Here is a 16,016-nt window from a genome sequence, read left to right as displayed (position 1 = left end):
ATCAGAACTCTTAGATCTGCTACAGTCTTAAGACCTGCACGTTATTTCATCTGTATTAATAGACACGTGTCATAATTTTTCAACTGTTTGTCGGGGTATTCAGAGTTTTCAGCTTTTCAGAATATTCATTCTTGTACACTTAGGTTATTATTGCATTTCTGTGAAATACACTCTCAGAAGTTTGGTTTCTGGGTGACATGTTTAACCTCAGGTGGCTCATCCCACTCCTCAGTTTCTCGTAGCATGTGGTACCCACGCGTGTGTAAGCCTCCCTCCTCACTCCCATCCCCCCTCCAGAGCCCCAGTGCTAATGTGTGCTAATGGACGCTCCTGGCTGTGTGTGTATCCTTGGAATATGCACATTTAAATTTTTAATAAATACTGCCAGGGTAATTTTAGTGGTTGGAATAATTAGAGAGTAATTATATCTCTACAAGCTCATCAACCACTGGATATTATCGATCTTTTTTTTTTTTTTTTGATCTTATCGATCTTTAAAAATCTTTGCCTGAGGGGCAAAAAAACAAAAAAGTATATCCTTTTGTTTTTAATTTGCATTTCCCAGACTACGGGTGACATTGATGGTGTGGCCTGCAGAGCATAAAATGACAGTCACATGACTCCTCACAGAAAAAGTGTGCTGACCCCAAACTACAAAAGCCAAATAGACAGCTTTAATCCCTTTTCTTTGAGGTAATGTCCAGAAGGAAGGAACTTGAGCATTTATAATCCAGGCTCTGTGATATTATAAAATATTATTTGGAAAAATAAACATTTTACCAGTGACTCCATTATTTGTCTATAAGTGAAGTACAATAGAAAATATGTAATCCACTCAAATGACATGACATGGCTTTTCACTTTTTTTTTTTAAGTTTTTATTTAAATCCCATTTAGTTTTCATACAGTGTAGTGTACCGTTAGTTTTGGGTGTACAATAGAGTGATTCAGCACTTCCACATGACAGCTGGTGCTCATCACAAGTGCCCCCCTTAATCCCCATCACCTATTTAACCCATCCCCCCACCCACCTCCCCTCTGATGGCTTTTTACTTTCTGATGGAAAAATAAACGATACCCTTGAGATGCATAGATAATTTAGTAGGTGATATAGTTTAATAGTGTTCTTAATGTTTATAAAATCAGGAGCTTTTTTAAACCAATAGTAAAAGCTCTTATAAGTATGATTCTCTTGACAGTATGACTTAACGTGAGTCTACCATATGACTTTAGGGTGATATTGGCAGTGGGGGGAGTTCTGAGGCTAAGTAGTTAAATAGATATAATGGTTGGTGAAATTTGTTGGTGATTGGAATCATCTGTTTTATTGTTCTCACCCTACAACATTACAGACTCTAAATGATGGAAGTGTAATATGCAGGAAGAACAAACTTAATATTTTTCCCTTTAAGAAATTCCCCTCCAGAAATTTTGCATGTAGCAGTTAATGGTAAGCTTTTGGCTAGCCTAGAAACTCGGAAGCCAAATGGTGAGTTTTGAAGATGCAAATATGTTATGCTATTCTTTCATCAAAAAGACAATAAAACTTGTAAATTTGTTTTTCAATATTATTTATCACATATATAAATAATACAAAATATAAAATTTTGCATCCTGTAAAAAATACTGTCAATCATCTTTTTTAAGAAAACAAGGGGAAGGAGATTCGGCTTTCAGGGAGACTCAGAAAGGCTGAGAATGCTATAATGATTATAATATAAAACATTTTCATAAAAATTATAGTGTAATTATATAAAATACAAGCACTTTAGTATGAAATAGGCCCAGAGAAGTTGTCTGCACAGGCTTGGTTTCTTGGAAAATATAGAAAAACGTGTATAGCCACTTTAGGGAAGTTGCCAAGCTGAGAGTTCAGGGGTCTGCAAGGGTGGTTTTAGATCTAGTCCCCAAATCCTAAACAGACAGAGCCTCACTGAAGGTCAATTCTAAAAATTAATTTTATAGATGCATGTCGGTCACATAGGATCAGTGAGACTGTATTTCTCTAACTTTTGCATGATCGTATCCTCAGTTTCCCTGGGGGGCTGCTCCACCTGAGTATCACTGGCATCCAGGGGACAAGGGAAGGGAGGTGGCGCGTGAGGACGGCAAACCCAGAAGGCATAGTCTTGAAGGAGAAACCGGTCACACCCGTCACACTTTGAGAAGCAAAGTAGTGTTACTGCAAATGACCAGAAAGAATTGACCAGGAATTTGTTCACGGTTAGATTACTTATATGACAGTTTAGCCAAAACGATGAAATTATCAAAAGTAAAGGTTCTTTAAGAACTTAATGCAAGCTAGTTTCATAATGGATCTCTCCATAATGAAACCGGCTTCTTTGCCTTCACTTAACATGGACAGTGTCTTACCTAAAAAATGTTCTTAGTAATCTTATTCTCTTCTGCTACCATACTTTTATAGTTTTTAATTTGTGTTTTTTATGTAAATCGTGACAAAATTCCTTCCACCCAGGAACCTGTGCCGTTGAAAAGTTTGAAATCTGCACTTAAGCAATTTTGTTTATATGCGGCTTTTTTGCTCCTCCAAACTTAGTTGAGACATATACCTATTAACTTTCTAGCTCTTACTTTTAAACAAAGTTTAAGTTAGTTATGGATTTTAGAGAACAGTGAAAGCCGGATTAGCCAAAAATAAAGAATTTTTTTTCTATTGGAGTAAGGATTCAACAGAAGAGCATGTATTCCTTTGGAAGTCATTCCTGCATAGTTTAGTACTCATAACGAGTCCAGACTTTGGCGGGCACACAGCAGAGGTTACGGATCAGTGGCTGTGTGCGTGATGAGGCGAAGCCGTCCCTCTTTGCTTGTTCTCTTTGCTCCGGAGCCGCTCAGACTTGGCTTGCCTCCGGGCTAAGACCTGCAATGCGGGGATATCCTGAGGCCCTGCACACCCCTCTGTTGGTGGCCACAGCAGGGCCTGCCTCCGACCCAGGAGACTTGGTCTCCTTAACATCACCACGGGCCCTGGGGGTTCCCTGAGCAGGTGAAGAATAGCAGCCTGCAGGCCTGCAGGGCCACCACCGTCACCACCACAGCTTGCTGGTCTGTGATCCCATTTCTTGTGGAGTTGCCTCTCGCTCCTGGTCCCGCAGAGCTGCCCGTACCACTCCCCTGCCCTTCTCCCTACGCCCACTTGCAGAGGAGGGAATAAAAACCCGGCTTTCTCGTTGCTTCCAAACAACGGCTCACTGCGGCTGCAGGACAACAAGCTAAAACTGTCATGAGCTTGTCATGCTTTGCCTGTCACTTCTGCCGTCTAACTGAGAGACGGACATGTGAGATGGAGCTTGTTCATGTAAGGTCTGATAAATGAAAATTCCACCATGGATTTTTTTTTTTTAAAGTCCTTTGCAGCTTAAATTCATTTCTTTGACTTTCCACAACTACAGCCGGAATTTTAAGATGGGTTTTTTTTCCTCCTTAAAGAGCAATGTATATCCTGGAGGCAGCATGGCAAGAAGGAACACGTATGTGTGCGAGAGGACCGCAGATCGGTACGTGGCGTTGCAGAATGGCAAAGACAGCAGGTGAGTGTCACCGCGCCCCGTGGTGCCCGCTTCCTTGGCGTCGTGCGTTACTGCTCTGGCTGGAACACCTGTAGCCGATGGGTCAAGAGCAAAGGGACTACTAGAGGGTACAGTTGCAACCAACCGTTCTTACTAGGGCATCTCCCCTTCTGCACCAGAATGGAAGGATGGGAGCGTGCTTTGGGAAAACAGGAGGTAAATCTCTTAACCCAAGAACTGCTACATAAGACCTGCTAGTAAATATTTCCCTGTAACAAACAAAGCAGGTTATACCTTCCTAATCTGATCTTCTTAATTTGAGTCTTATTATATACCTGCTGCTTCCTTTTTATCTTTTACTTCACTTTTTTTAGTTAGCCTTCACTTCTTACCCTTACCCCTCCCATCAAGCCATTATTGTATCCAAACCATGAAGGTTTTATTTTCCTTCGTCTAAAGAAATGTGGCCGTCTTAACTGATCATTGAGAACCATGGAATTCTCAACATGTTTTATTTTAAATAATGACAAATCATTTTATTTTTATTATTTAAAAAATTTAGCTTCTTTTCATCGTGAGTTCTAAGGGCTCTTCATCAATATAGTACAAAAGGGCAGGGAGCCTGTTCTCATGAAATTCTGTTCTTAGCTCCATCCCTCGTCATGTCAGTGGACCAGACAGACTGTGCTTAGCATTTGTTCCCTCCCAAATAATGGACACGCAAAGTAAGTGTTATTATAAGGCGTACGGAGGTAAATGTATCTTCCTCGGACATAAGATCCTTTAGGCTAGAAGAAGACTTGGGAATTGATTTCTGACTTTATTACTTTTCCTATACCAACTCCTGATCTGCAGCTCCTTTAACCTATGACAGTTAACCGATTGATTAATAATACGAACTGAAAGTGTCTTGATGATGTTTCCAGAGACAGTATCTTTGTCGTAATTATGCATTTTTACTGTATAAGGGACAATAAACCACAGCAACACATTACACCAAACTTTGTCTTTTGGAAAGTGAAAAAGGTCTCCGATCGTAAAAGTAATTTCATACCTTCTCAGATTCACATTTATAGAGCAAGCGTGTGTGGGATCTTTTCCATGGAAGGTGGTGGTAAATTCACTCTGTACATTTTTTGGCAAGAATATTGGTTTGTTAGTCACTAATAATGCCACTAATGTTAATTTCTCTTAAGTGTCTCAGTCATAAAAGGTGTAGTCAATTTAGATTTTAAAAATCTATTTCTTAAATTTTAGTAAACTGCAATTTCTCTTCTCTTTTACATTTCTATGGTCTTCTCAACTGTTTTCTGTCGAAAGCCTTACGGAGATGTCCGCAAGTAGCATATCTTCTGCAGGCTCTGCTGTGGCTTCTGCTGTCCCCTCAGCACGACCCCGCCACCAGAAGTCCATGTCCACTTCTGGCCATCCTATTAAAGTTACACTGCCAACCATTAAAGACGGCTCTGAAGCTTACCGGCCCGGGTAACGTGCTGGGTGCATTTCATTTAAGAACATAGCACCATATAAAAATACATGATAAGCACCATCACATCGAGAGCTTTCTGAGAAGATTCAGTGTCTGTAGCAGAGGGAAAAGTTGAATTGTAACATAAACACACCACACCCTGCCTGTTTTCAAAAATGTTGCCTATGATTTAAATCATTTTCTAATGGAATTTTCTGTAAGGATTTTGTTTTAAACCCATCCATAAAGGATTGCTGCCCAATTTGTCATTCAGGTAAATTGAATTTTTTATGGTGTGAAAACAAAAATACATGAGACTGGGAATGGAGACCTTTGGGTAACCCTGGCTACTGCCAGTTACTTTTTTTTTTTTTTTTTTTTAATGAAATTGGCCTTTTCATTTCTCTATCAGGGAAACAGATGATCTTGAAGAACCCTTTTAGGTTTAAAGTGATATGCCCATTTTTCCAGTATTTGTCTATGTTAGGATTTCTCAAATTCAGAAGCATCTTTAGTGAAAGGTTTATTACTCACATCAGTGGTGTCACGGAGTATCGTGCTGTCCCTGAGGCCTACGTTGTAAATACGCAATGGTTCCATTCAGATGCTTTTTGATGAATAACAACATTCATGTTCCACATTGCTGAATGGCTTAAAGTAAGAGAATAGTAAAAAATATATATGTAGCACCCCCAGTTTGGCATTCCTGATTCCGAAGAGTGTTTGTATCCCTGTTTCAATAACTTCTTACTCTTTAATAACTGTATTTCTGTAAAAGGCATTTAGTTCTGAACGGAAATGTTATCCCTCTCCATACAGTGATCCCTTAAATAACAGTTACCCGCATGCATCTCTAATGGGAGCGGGTAAAATAGGGCCTAGGAAAGGTAGCCATGGCATTTGGTAGTTCTTATTTTTTGTTTTGTCTTGCTTTGGTAGTTTTTAGAATGAGTGGAAGCTTTCTCTGTCATTCTTCTCAATAACGTTTCTTGATTGTCCCAACAGCGCAGCGCAGAGGGCGCCCGCTGCCTCCCCGTCTGCTCACAGTATTAGCGCCTCCACTCCGGACCGCACCCGCTTCCCCCGGGGGAGCTCCAGCCGCAGCACCTTCCACGGCGAGCAGCTCCGGGAGCGCCGCAGCGCCGCTTACAACGGGCCGCCCGCCTCTCCTTCCCACGAAGCGGGCGCGTTCGCACACGCCAGGAGGGGAACGTCAACCGGTATAATAAGCAAAATAACATCCAAATTCGTTCGCAGGTCAGTACCAATGAGCCGTGGTGCTTTGTTTCCTCCAGGAATTACGAAGGAGACTTGGTGTTTTTTCTTTCACCTTTGGGGTGATTTTCCAAAATGGTTTCAAGGCATTTTACAGAAGTTTGAAGAAGAAAATCAAGGAAGACATGAAGTATTTTTCCCTAAGAGAGAGAAAAAAATGGGCAAGATAAGAATTGTTAAATTCTGTAAAATAGAGTGGAAAGAGGAAAAGTTGACGTAAAAAATGTGTGTTTTAACAAACAGATTATCCCCTACCCAAAAGCCTTGATTTTTTAAAAAAGGAAATAGTGACTTTCCATTTATCCTTGAAGTAATATTTTTTTAGCAATACTTCTGAACTGTTCACTAATAATATATAGTTTACCCTTTTTTTTCCTTTCTCGTGAAAAGCCTCTGTATTGGAGTCACATAGATTACTTAATGTAATTTAACATCATAGAAGCTTAACATCAAAACACAGCAAACACAAAATGAATACAAGTATAGTTAACTTCTAATCAAATAGAATTGTGCTCTTTTCTCAAAAGTAAGCTTAAACATTGATGATAGAATTGCTGAACACAACGCAGGTAAATATCCATTTGATCTATTATCAGGTCCTCCTAAAAGCCTGCAAAATCCTATACGTGCAAAGCCCTGTGCTAGGTGCCAAGCAGGACACAAAGATGAATAAGACCGCATCTGTGCGCTCCAGACCCTCAAGTCCTGAAAGGGGCACACGTGTATGCAGCCGACTGTGGTAGAAAGCACAAGGCATGCTGCAGAGACAGCATGCGGGGGAGGCCAGAGGAAGGCACAGCTGTCCACGGGTGGGGGGAGCGGCTAAAGCTCCATAGCATAGAGTTGTTTGAGCAGGTAAGAAATTACAAGGAGGAAATTATTACACATGCTTTAAAAAATATTAATTAAATAATTGCCCAGGTTATTAGTGTTCCTAGGATTTCAAAGAGTGGATGCAGAAAAGAGAAGCAGCCGCTCTAGTCTCTTGCCTTTTCTTGGAGCTGTTCATGGACCAGTTTACGCGGGATCACCCAGAATTTAAAACTTTACTCAAGTGCAGCATCAGTTTCTAACCATGATGTTGTACCATTTGGGCAGCGACCATGCAGCATATGACACCTGGAGAGAGAAAGAGCCGGAAGCTCACAGCAGAGTCAGCATGACAGGTAGTGCTCTCTGACCATCTGCAGGGTCCTGGTTAGATAGCAGTAGTTTTTGCTGGGTGGAATTTGGCTGACTATTCAAAGCCCTTTTGATAGGCCAGGATTAATTAATCATGGTGAAGCCAGGATTAATTTTGAAGTGAAGGAAAATGGTTTTGAGTTTAAAAGCTTGATTACTAATTGTACATTAAGCAGCATATAACATATTTCTCTTTACTTTGCAATGAAAATGTAGATTCTAGAGGGAGCATAGTCAAGAGCCCTGGACAAGAGGTCAGGACAGAATGTCAGAGCGAGAACGTGGCATGGAGAAAGTCTGTTGGGAGCCTGGGATGGAGGATGGCCATAGGGCCATGTAACAAATCTGTGAGGACCTACTGCTTGCTGGGCGCTGTCCTGGTGCCGTCGATCCGGCCGTGAGGGAGACGGATGGAGCCCCCTTCCTAGGAGCACGTCCTGCGCAGCATGGCACACCGTTGAAACATTTTGCTCGCTTGGCTTTTGGTCGTCCTCCTACCCCTCAAACTAACAGTTCCATCTCAGGCCATTTTGCTGGTTCTTTTCAGGTTCCCTTCGCCCCCCCAGCCCCCACCCCTAAGTGTCAGACTGCCCCAGGGCTCGAGCTTTGGCTCGAACTTTCTCTTCTCTGGCTGTCCTCACTCTCTTGCTGATCTCATTCAGACCGATGACCTTACATTCATCTTACTTTAACAACTCCCAGACATATGTCCTTAGCCCAGATCTTGCCTCTGAACTAGAGACTCACATAGCCAGTTGTCTACACAGCCTCTCCACGCGGCTGTGTCATAGACTTCCGGACAGACCGTGTCCAAAATCCAGCTCCCCACTGCCCACCCCCAGACACCAGTCCTCCCTCATTGTTCACCGCATTAGGTAATGGCGACACCTTCCTGCTGGCCTGTGGCGTTGGCTCTGCCTTCCCAGCATCTCCCGGACGTAACTTCTTCTGTCACCCCCACCGCAGCCTCTGTCACCAAACCCACTGCTTGTCTTCCACCTGCTAACGGGTCTCCTCACTTCTGCCCTTGTCCTCTTCTGTGCTCAGCAGTGTCTGTCCGTGCTTGAAAGCCTTCTGCTTGCTTTTATCCTGCTCGGGATACAATTCGAAGCCTGCACAATGGCCTCTGCGGCCCCACGTGCTCTGGCCGCTCATTTCTGCTCTGACCTCATCTTCTCCCCCTGCCCCTTGCCGGTCGCACGCGGGCCACACGGGGCAGCTGAGTGTCCTCGCGCACACTGGGCCTGCAGTGCGGGGCTTTGTGTTCGCAGTTCCTTCCCCCACTCCCACACGACTGACTTCTTCTGCATCTCCTTTGTGTCTTTGTGGGAGTGTCCCTTCCTCCGTCACCTGTGTGAGATCAGAGCCTCTCCAGCACGCCCTCTCCCTGCTTTGTTTTTCTCCATAGCACCTAACACTACCTGAAAGAACCGCCCCCCCCCCCCCCCGCTTTACCTGTTTGTTCTCTGCTAAATCTTCTGCTAAATATTGAGTGTCTGCAATGACACGTATGACATTCAGACATTTATGGAATGAATGGTTGAATAGTGTGGAAGACAGATTTTAAAAGCAAACACATAGGGGCGCCTGGGTGGCTCAGTTGGTTAGGCGACTGCCTTCGGCTCAGGTCATGATCCTGGAGTCCCTGGATCGAGTCCCACATCGGGCTCCCTGCTCGGCGGGGAGTCTGCTTCTCCCTCTGACCCTCTCCCCTCTCATGTGCTTGCTCTCTCTCATTCTCTCTCTCAAATAAATAAATAAAATCTTTAAAAAAAAAAAAAAAAGCAAACACATAAGGTTATAATAAATCCTGGTAAGTGCTCTGAAGGGAGCAGGCCCTGAGATAGAAAGTACTCTGGGCGTTAAGGGTGTTCTGAGCTGGCCTCTGAGGGGAGCCAACATGAACATTTCTAAAGGTCCACAATGCCTTTATTAACTTCTGAACAATGTCATTTCATAGAGAGTTTTGGGGGCAGAAGAAGGCAGAGAGGAGGTTGCCATCCTTTGTCAGCAATTTGGTAGGATTTTTTTAATGTCTTTTAATTTTTAACATATTTTAATTAATTCTGGGTTTGGTTAGAGAAGAGAAACAATTCACAGTTCTCCTCCGAGGTCACCTGTCACCACATGAACAGCTTTGGCTTTACAGGTGTGTGTGCTCACTGCCATGCACACAGTCTTCCCTTACGCAGCATCGTGTAGCTGGAGAGGGGGTTGTGTAGGATACCACAAACGCCCCAATGCAGGAAGACAAGCAAAGCGCTGGCTTCCATATCAGGAATGAACCTGCTAAGTTCTTAGCAGCCGACAGACGGGAAGTGCAGGGGGTCTTCCCGGATGTTCGGCATATTGAACTTTCGGGAGGGTTGGAGGCTTGGAGAGAACTGGGAGAATTTCTTGATGTTCAAGAGCTATTCCAGCCTTACTATTTATTCTCTTCTCACCTCAGTTCCCAGATTGTCCATCCTTCCCACTGATCTCTTCTTAAGCCCATCCTGGGTTCAAGCCCTGCCTTTCTGTCTGTTCCCTTTGCCTTCCTCACTGCACCGTGCCTCACACCTGAAGAAATGGAACCCCCACACTGGCACCCCGAGTGACCAGCGCCGCCTCCAGGAATGCTCTGGGGCAGGCGCCCTGACATCCCATCAACTTTAGAACCAACTGAGTTGATGTGCCACTAAATGCTTAAAAAGAGGAAAAGATAGGATGTTATAGGGAAAAAAGTAAAAGAATTTGGGTTGTTAAACTTTAAGAAGGGAAGGATAAAGAATAATTCGGAGTTAATCATTCATGTACTGGAAAACCATTATTACAAAGAGGAAGCCAGTTAGTAAGTTCTCCTTGGCCAGTAGAAAGGCTGTATGCTGAAATGACCACGTGAGAGAGTTGTTTTCTGGTCTTAGGAAAGAACTTTCCAATTAGGAAAGTGATTTACACTAGAGTTCTCTATCAAGGGAGGGTGTAGACATACCATTTCAAAAGCCTTTAAAAAAAATAAAAGCCTTTTAAATAGCATGGAGAACCGTTTGCTTTGGATGGTTCTATAGAACTACTGTATCAACTGGAGATTGTCTCAGACCTTAGGATTTTTTAAACATAGCTCGCTCTTATTAGGGGATAACCGGATTAGTTCACTTCAGTGTATATTGCTGTGCATAAGATATGTGGCCGTTTTTTGTTTTGTTTTGTTTTAAAAGATTTTATTTATTTGACAGAGAGAGACACAGCGAGAGAGGGAACACAAGCAGGGGGAGTGGGAGAGGGAGAAGCAGGCTTCCCGCGGAGCAGGGAGCGCGACGCGGGGCTCGATCCCAGGACCCTGGGATCATGACCTGAGCCGAAGGCAGACGCTTAATGCCTGAGCCACCCAGGCGCCCCATGGTTTTGATTTTTAAGTGTTGAGTGTTGGGGAGCCCTGCCAGCCTGCATGTGCTGTGACAGCCAGCGGGCTCTCTCTCCCCAGCTGCCTCCCTCCGTGGCTGCTGGACTGTTTGAAACCAGTGCCAGGCAGCAGACGTTCTTCAAGTCGCTGCTTCTGTGGGCGTCCGGGAGGGCAGGAACGGGGCATGGGGACGACGTGGCGAGTCAGTGGCTATTTCAACAGCGAGAGCAGAAGTAGAGCTTAGGGAGCGTCTCGTTCCTAGTGCTTAAGGTATCTGCTAACAGCGACTTAGACGGCAAAACAGAAATGGGACAGAGAAGCCCTGGGAGACGCACGCCCCTTTCTGTTGAAGTAGCAGCCTTACCGGCCTTCCTTCCCACGGACGGGCTGCCCTCCGGGACGTCGGCAGAGCCGCACAGGCCTCACGGTGTCCGTGTCCGTGTCCGTGTCTTATTTATGGCCGCGTGCTGTCACAAAGATAGGTTCGTGTAGATGACACTGAATTACTACACTTGCCCGTGAAAATGCCATTTAAGAATTAAGAAACCCCCATTTGAATGTGAGAATACATATTATTTGTCCTTTTTGATTCAGAGAGGAAAATGGTCTTTACACAACATGTTTGTCCCGAAAGGCCTCTAGTTAAAGACCCTAAGATGCAGAAGGCATTCATATTTCTTACCTCCAGTCAGGTTGTAGAGCTCAGTGTATGGATGTGTTTCGTTAATTTGGGGAGTGAGGAGAGTGGCCCTGATTTTATTCCCATTGCATTCACTTTACATAAATAACATGAATGTTTCTGGAATGGTTAGAACATTAAGAAAACATTAACTTCAGCGTTTGAGTTGGTTATTTTTTCCCAGCGATTTAATAGTATTTTGCTCTCACATGCCATTTCTTAATGCAGTTAAGCTGGTTTATAACTTGGTGCTCTGTGTCAATATTTAATTACATTTGAAAAATGACGAAGTAGTTAAGATTTTGGTAGACTTAAAAAATATTAATGACGTTCAACAGAAGGACAATTAGTAGAGGTTTCCTGGTTTTATTTCACAGGTGGATGTCCAGGTAAGATCAATGTTTCTGCTTAAGATTGATTTCATGTTTTTAGACTCACCTGCTTGGATAGGTTGTTGGTGTGCTGTAACATTTTATCATGTGCATGAATCGTTAGTGTTACATCTGAAGTTAATTGCTTATTTAAAAATTGGTACTTATTTTTAGAAACACTTGTATATGTTGAACTTTATTTCTAATGACAAGGTTATGTATTTTCTAAATTGAGCGACTACTAGAATTACATTTAATAACATACGAAGTTGGATCTTGCTGCTGAAAATTATTAAATAGTTTTAACTGTAGATTGAACTAAACTCAATCAAAAGATAAATTCTGACTTTGAAATTATGACTGGGAATTGGAAGATCCTGTTTAAAAAAAAAAAAAAAAAATCCTAAACCGTCAACCTAGCATCTCCTCTCTGACAAGACCCAGTAGACGCTCAATAAAATGACAGTTAAGCTGGTTACAATGAAAACGTGCGAAGCAGTGTCAGACTGACTAGTAACAGAAAAGTGTCGTGTTAGAAGTTTGCTTAACACGTTAACTTTAACATCATTTTAGATGTAGGTTTTCTTGGTATACTTTTCACTCTTATCATTAAATCTCAACCTCCACTTTGTTTTGAGGGATCCAAGTGAAGGCGAAGCGAGTGGCCGCACAGACCCCTCAAGGTGAGGAGCCACTATGAACACTTCGCCACTAGGGCCCCCGTGCGTGCAAACGTGCCCTCCAAAGACGTGCAGGACCTAATAAATCTGAATAGAGCTAAAAACTAGACAGTATGTGTATTTTACGTTTTTATCTCGGGATGGGTTTTCTTAATGTTGCCGAGCGCTTAATGAAGTGTGAGTTAATTAACTTGAAGTTTGTGTTTTCTAAACATTATTTTGACTGGTATGCTTCGTAGAGAAGCAGCCTTCCTGTCCTATAAAATACGTCCTGGCCGAAGAATTAATGGATTAAAATGTACTGATCCTTTCCTCACTAAAAGGATGTAACTGGAATTAGGTAACACTGAACACAGAGGTGACCAAATATGTAGGAAGGTTTGATATTAGGAATATATTTTGGGTGAGTGTTCAGTGGTGGACGACATTTTAAGACTCTCGCCCTGCCTTACTTGATGGTTCTGGGCATGCAGTGGTGGTTGTGTATTCCTCCTGACGGCGGGTCTCCAACACAAGCCCAGTCAGAATCAGGTGGGCCCCCCCCGCCAGGGTTCGTGGTTGGGGTGGAGGTGGCTGCGTGAGGTGCTGATGCTGCTGGTCAGGGGACCACATCAGTGACATGTTAGTACTTGTGTTCATGTTAACAAACGGGAAGTTGAAGAAAGGAAGGCATTACGTTACTTGGAACATATACCAGCGTGAAAAGATCCCGTATGAATCACAGAACCTGGGCAAGCAGCTCCTCAGTAGGACAGATGCTCCAGCTTCATTCAGGAACGATTTTTGAACCGCTGAGCACAAGCCCCAATTTAATTTCTACCTCTTAAAATTAATTAAAATATAAAACATAACGAGCTTTGCAAAAACTTTATTAAGCATTCCTGGGTAATCTGTTTTGCAAACTGTGCTATATTTGTTTGGTCACAGTAGTTGAAATGTTTCTCTATTGAGTTAGGTGCCCGAGTCACCATGGTAGGCAGCCGGGGGGGGGGGGGAGGCAGGACAAATATTTGTAACTTTCCTTCTGCCTGTCCAGTAAACATGAAGGACATTTGTTTTTAGCCCCTCCCTCACTCAGTCGTCACTTTGGAGCCTCTTGGGTCTCATGCTGCCTCCCCACTAAATTTCCCTCTGAGACACGTAATAATAGTACAGTGAGTGCTACAGGTGGGCCCCCTATGTCTGCTCTGTCCTTTCCACGGGCCTGTGTGTCCCTTTCTTTTGTTGTTGTTGGGTTTTGATTTCTTTCTTTTTTTTCTTTGTGCTTTTCAACAAACTTATTGAATGCCTCCTGCCTGTAACTAGCTGGTCATTCAGTTCTCACAACAGCCAGGTGGAAAGTGTCCATTCTGCAATTGAAGAACAGTAAGGAGCAGGAGGTCCTGTCATGTCAGGGGCGTGACTGGGGCTCTCGAGCCAGACGCCAGCATTTGAGCCGTGTCCTACCACTTGCCTCGCTGTGTGACCTTAGGAAGTTGCTCTAGCTCCGGAGTCGTTAGGGTAAATGAGTAAATAATGCATGTTAGGTGCTGGGAACAGTTCCTGGCACCTAGTAAGTGCCCAGTAAATGTTCGCTGTTACAATTAGTATTAACATTTTCAGGAGCTTTCTACAGTTAATGTCACCAGTGGTGATGCCTTTGAGGTACATGTAGAAAAACATCTTGTATGTGCCTGTCGTCTCAAGGTCACCAGGTGACCTTGGTGGAATGGAAGAAAAACTGATTCCTGGTTTTTGCTTTTCAGCTCATTAGCTCTATGACCTTAGAAAAAGTAAAGCCATCAGTTCTGTTTTTAAAATGAGGGTTCAATCACGTGTTCTCTTGGGTCCCTTCCAGCCCTGGCATGCCGATTCCATACCCGGGGTTGTACGTGTGGTTCTGATAAACGACTCTCATGAGATCTGCATGCCCAAGGACGCCTGTGATGCAATGGCTTAGCGTCCGTGAGCAAAAAGAAAATGATAGAGAAGACAGTGAAATAAACACTGTCTTAGAAATTTATTTTCTCTACTTCTTCCTTTCTAATTTTCCCAAACTTGCATAGTTTGCAGAACTTTGGGCTCAGGTACCTAGGAATGAGGAGGAAAATATATATATAAATGTATACATAAAAATTCATATATACAAATATATGTGCAAATATGTATTATATGATAATATTGACATAAAGTGTATATATGAATACATATATACATATAAACAAAATGTTTATATCGTAGGTTATAGACTCCTTTCAAAGTATATCATTTGTTTTTAAATCACATATAAGTGAGCTAGATTAACAAGTTAAAATTGCAACATCTCTATTTGGGAAATTGCTCCACCAATTTAATTACAGGGTCTTCTGAATCATAAATAATCTATTTTACCTTTCTGTGATTATTTGAAATAGGTTTTCTGGTTCTATATTATTTATGGGAGACTTACAATAAGGACAGTTCAGTAAGGTTGATTCGCTTAACAAACATGTGTCCGTCAGCTCCCGTGTGCCCAGCACAGTTCTAGAGTCCGGAGATAGACCAGTGAGCAAAACAGACAAAACCCTTTGGTCTCCTAGAATTTACAGTCTAGTGGTAGAGTCAGACAGTACGTAATAACCATAATACATAAATGAATTAAATGGTATCTTAGGGAAAAGATACTATATTAGAACGTAGCAAGTGCCGTAGAGGAAGCACTAGAGCAGGGTTGGGGGGGGCTGGGGGGCCCGAGGGTGGTCAGGCTAGACCGCAGGCAGAAAGTGAGCAGAGATCTGAAGGAAGTAAGGGCGTGAGCCGTGCAGCTCCCTAAGGGGAGAGCCTGAAAGCAACACAGCCCACACGTTCTGAGGAACAGCGTGGAGGCCAGTATGTCTTGAGAGGAGGAAGCAGGGAGGAAGATAGTTACAAGATGAGGGGTTGGAGGTAGGAGTGGGGGTATGGGTCACGTGGAGCCTGGCAGACTACGTTAAGGATGTCTTTAGCAAAATGATGAAACCCCGAGAGGGCCTGACGTCTACACTTCCACGTGTGCTATGACCTGATGCCTTTACCTCCTTGCAATACAACATCCTTTGTCAGCATGATCAGGTGTAAATAATCCCCCTGTAGCCATTCCTACTAGCCTTGCCCCCAGTCCTTTTGCTACCCAAAAAAGGTAGGGAAATTTGTATTTTTTAAAATGTGTATTTATAAGTAGAATGCTAGCGGTTTCTGTTTGTGTAAATGTACAGGAAATGGAGGATCTGCTTCTGCAGGGAACTGACAAAGTGTTAAGTTCTTCACTTTCAGCTGTAAACTTGTTTCCCACAAACAAAGCCAAGGCAGATGGTGTCCCGGGGTCTGTTTTGGGGACAGCAAGGTGACACAAATGTTTGTAATTACCTGAAGGTAGTCTGTAAATTGGGTAGTTTCGTTAGACACTGAGCGATGACCACTTAGATTTCATGTGTGCTTTGACTTGTTTGCTG

At 43.1% G+C, this 16,016-nt stretch overlaps 1 protein-coding gene across 14 annotated transcripts in view; it reads left to right on the top strand.

Annotated features, from left to right (window-relative positions):
• Positions 1-16,016, top strand: part of MARK1 (microtubule affinity regulating kinase 1) — a 127,561-nt gene that overhangs the window by 99,086 nt on the left and 12,459 nt on the right. For 6 of the 14 annotated variants that reach the window (XM_064593853.1, XM_045876864.3, XM_064593856.1 and 3 more), the window contains 4 exons: positions 3,451-3,551; positions 4,851-5,015; positions 6,004-6,255; positions 12,526-12,570. In XM_064593853.1, coding sequence (XP_064449923.1) covers positions 3,451-3,551; positions 4,851-5,015; positions 6,004-6,255; positions 12,526-12,570 — 563 coding nt within the window. Of the gene's footprint in view, positions 1-3,450; positions 3,552-4,850; positions 5,016-6,003; positions 6,256-7,371; positions 7,440-12,525; positions 12,679-16,016 lie in introns of all 14 variants that reach the window. The other 8 variants (XM_064593859.1, XM_064593854.1, XM_054507907.1 and 5 more) reach the window with 6 other exon arrangements.

The sequence above is a fragment of the Mirounga angustirostris genome, unplaced genomic scaffold (assembly GCF_029215605.1).
Source record: "Mirounga angustirostris isolate CCGP_5_RB_7025 unplaced genomic scaffold, mMirAng1.0.hap1 SCAF_6, whole genome shotgun sequence".
NCBI lineage: Eukaryota > Metazoa > Chordata > Mammalia > Carnivora > Phocidae > Mirounga > Mirounga angustirostris.
This window is presented reverse-complemented; position numbering and strand designations above follow the sequence as displayed.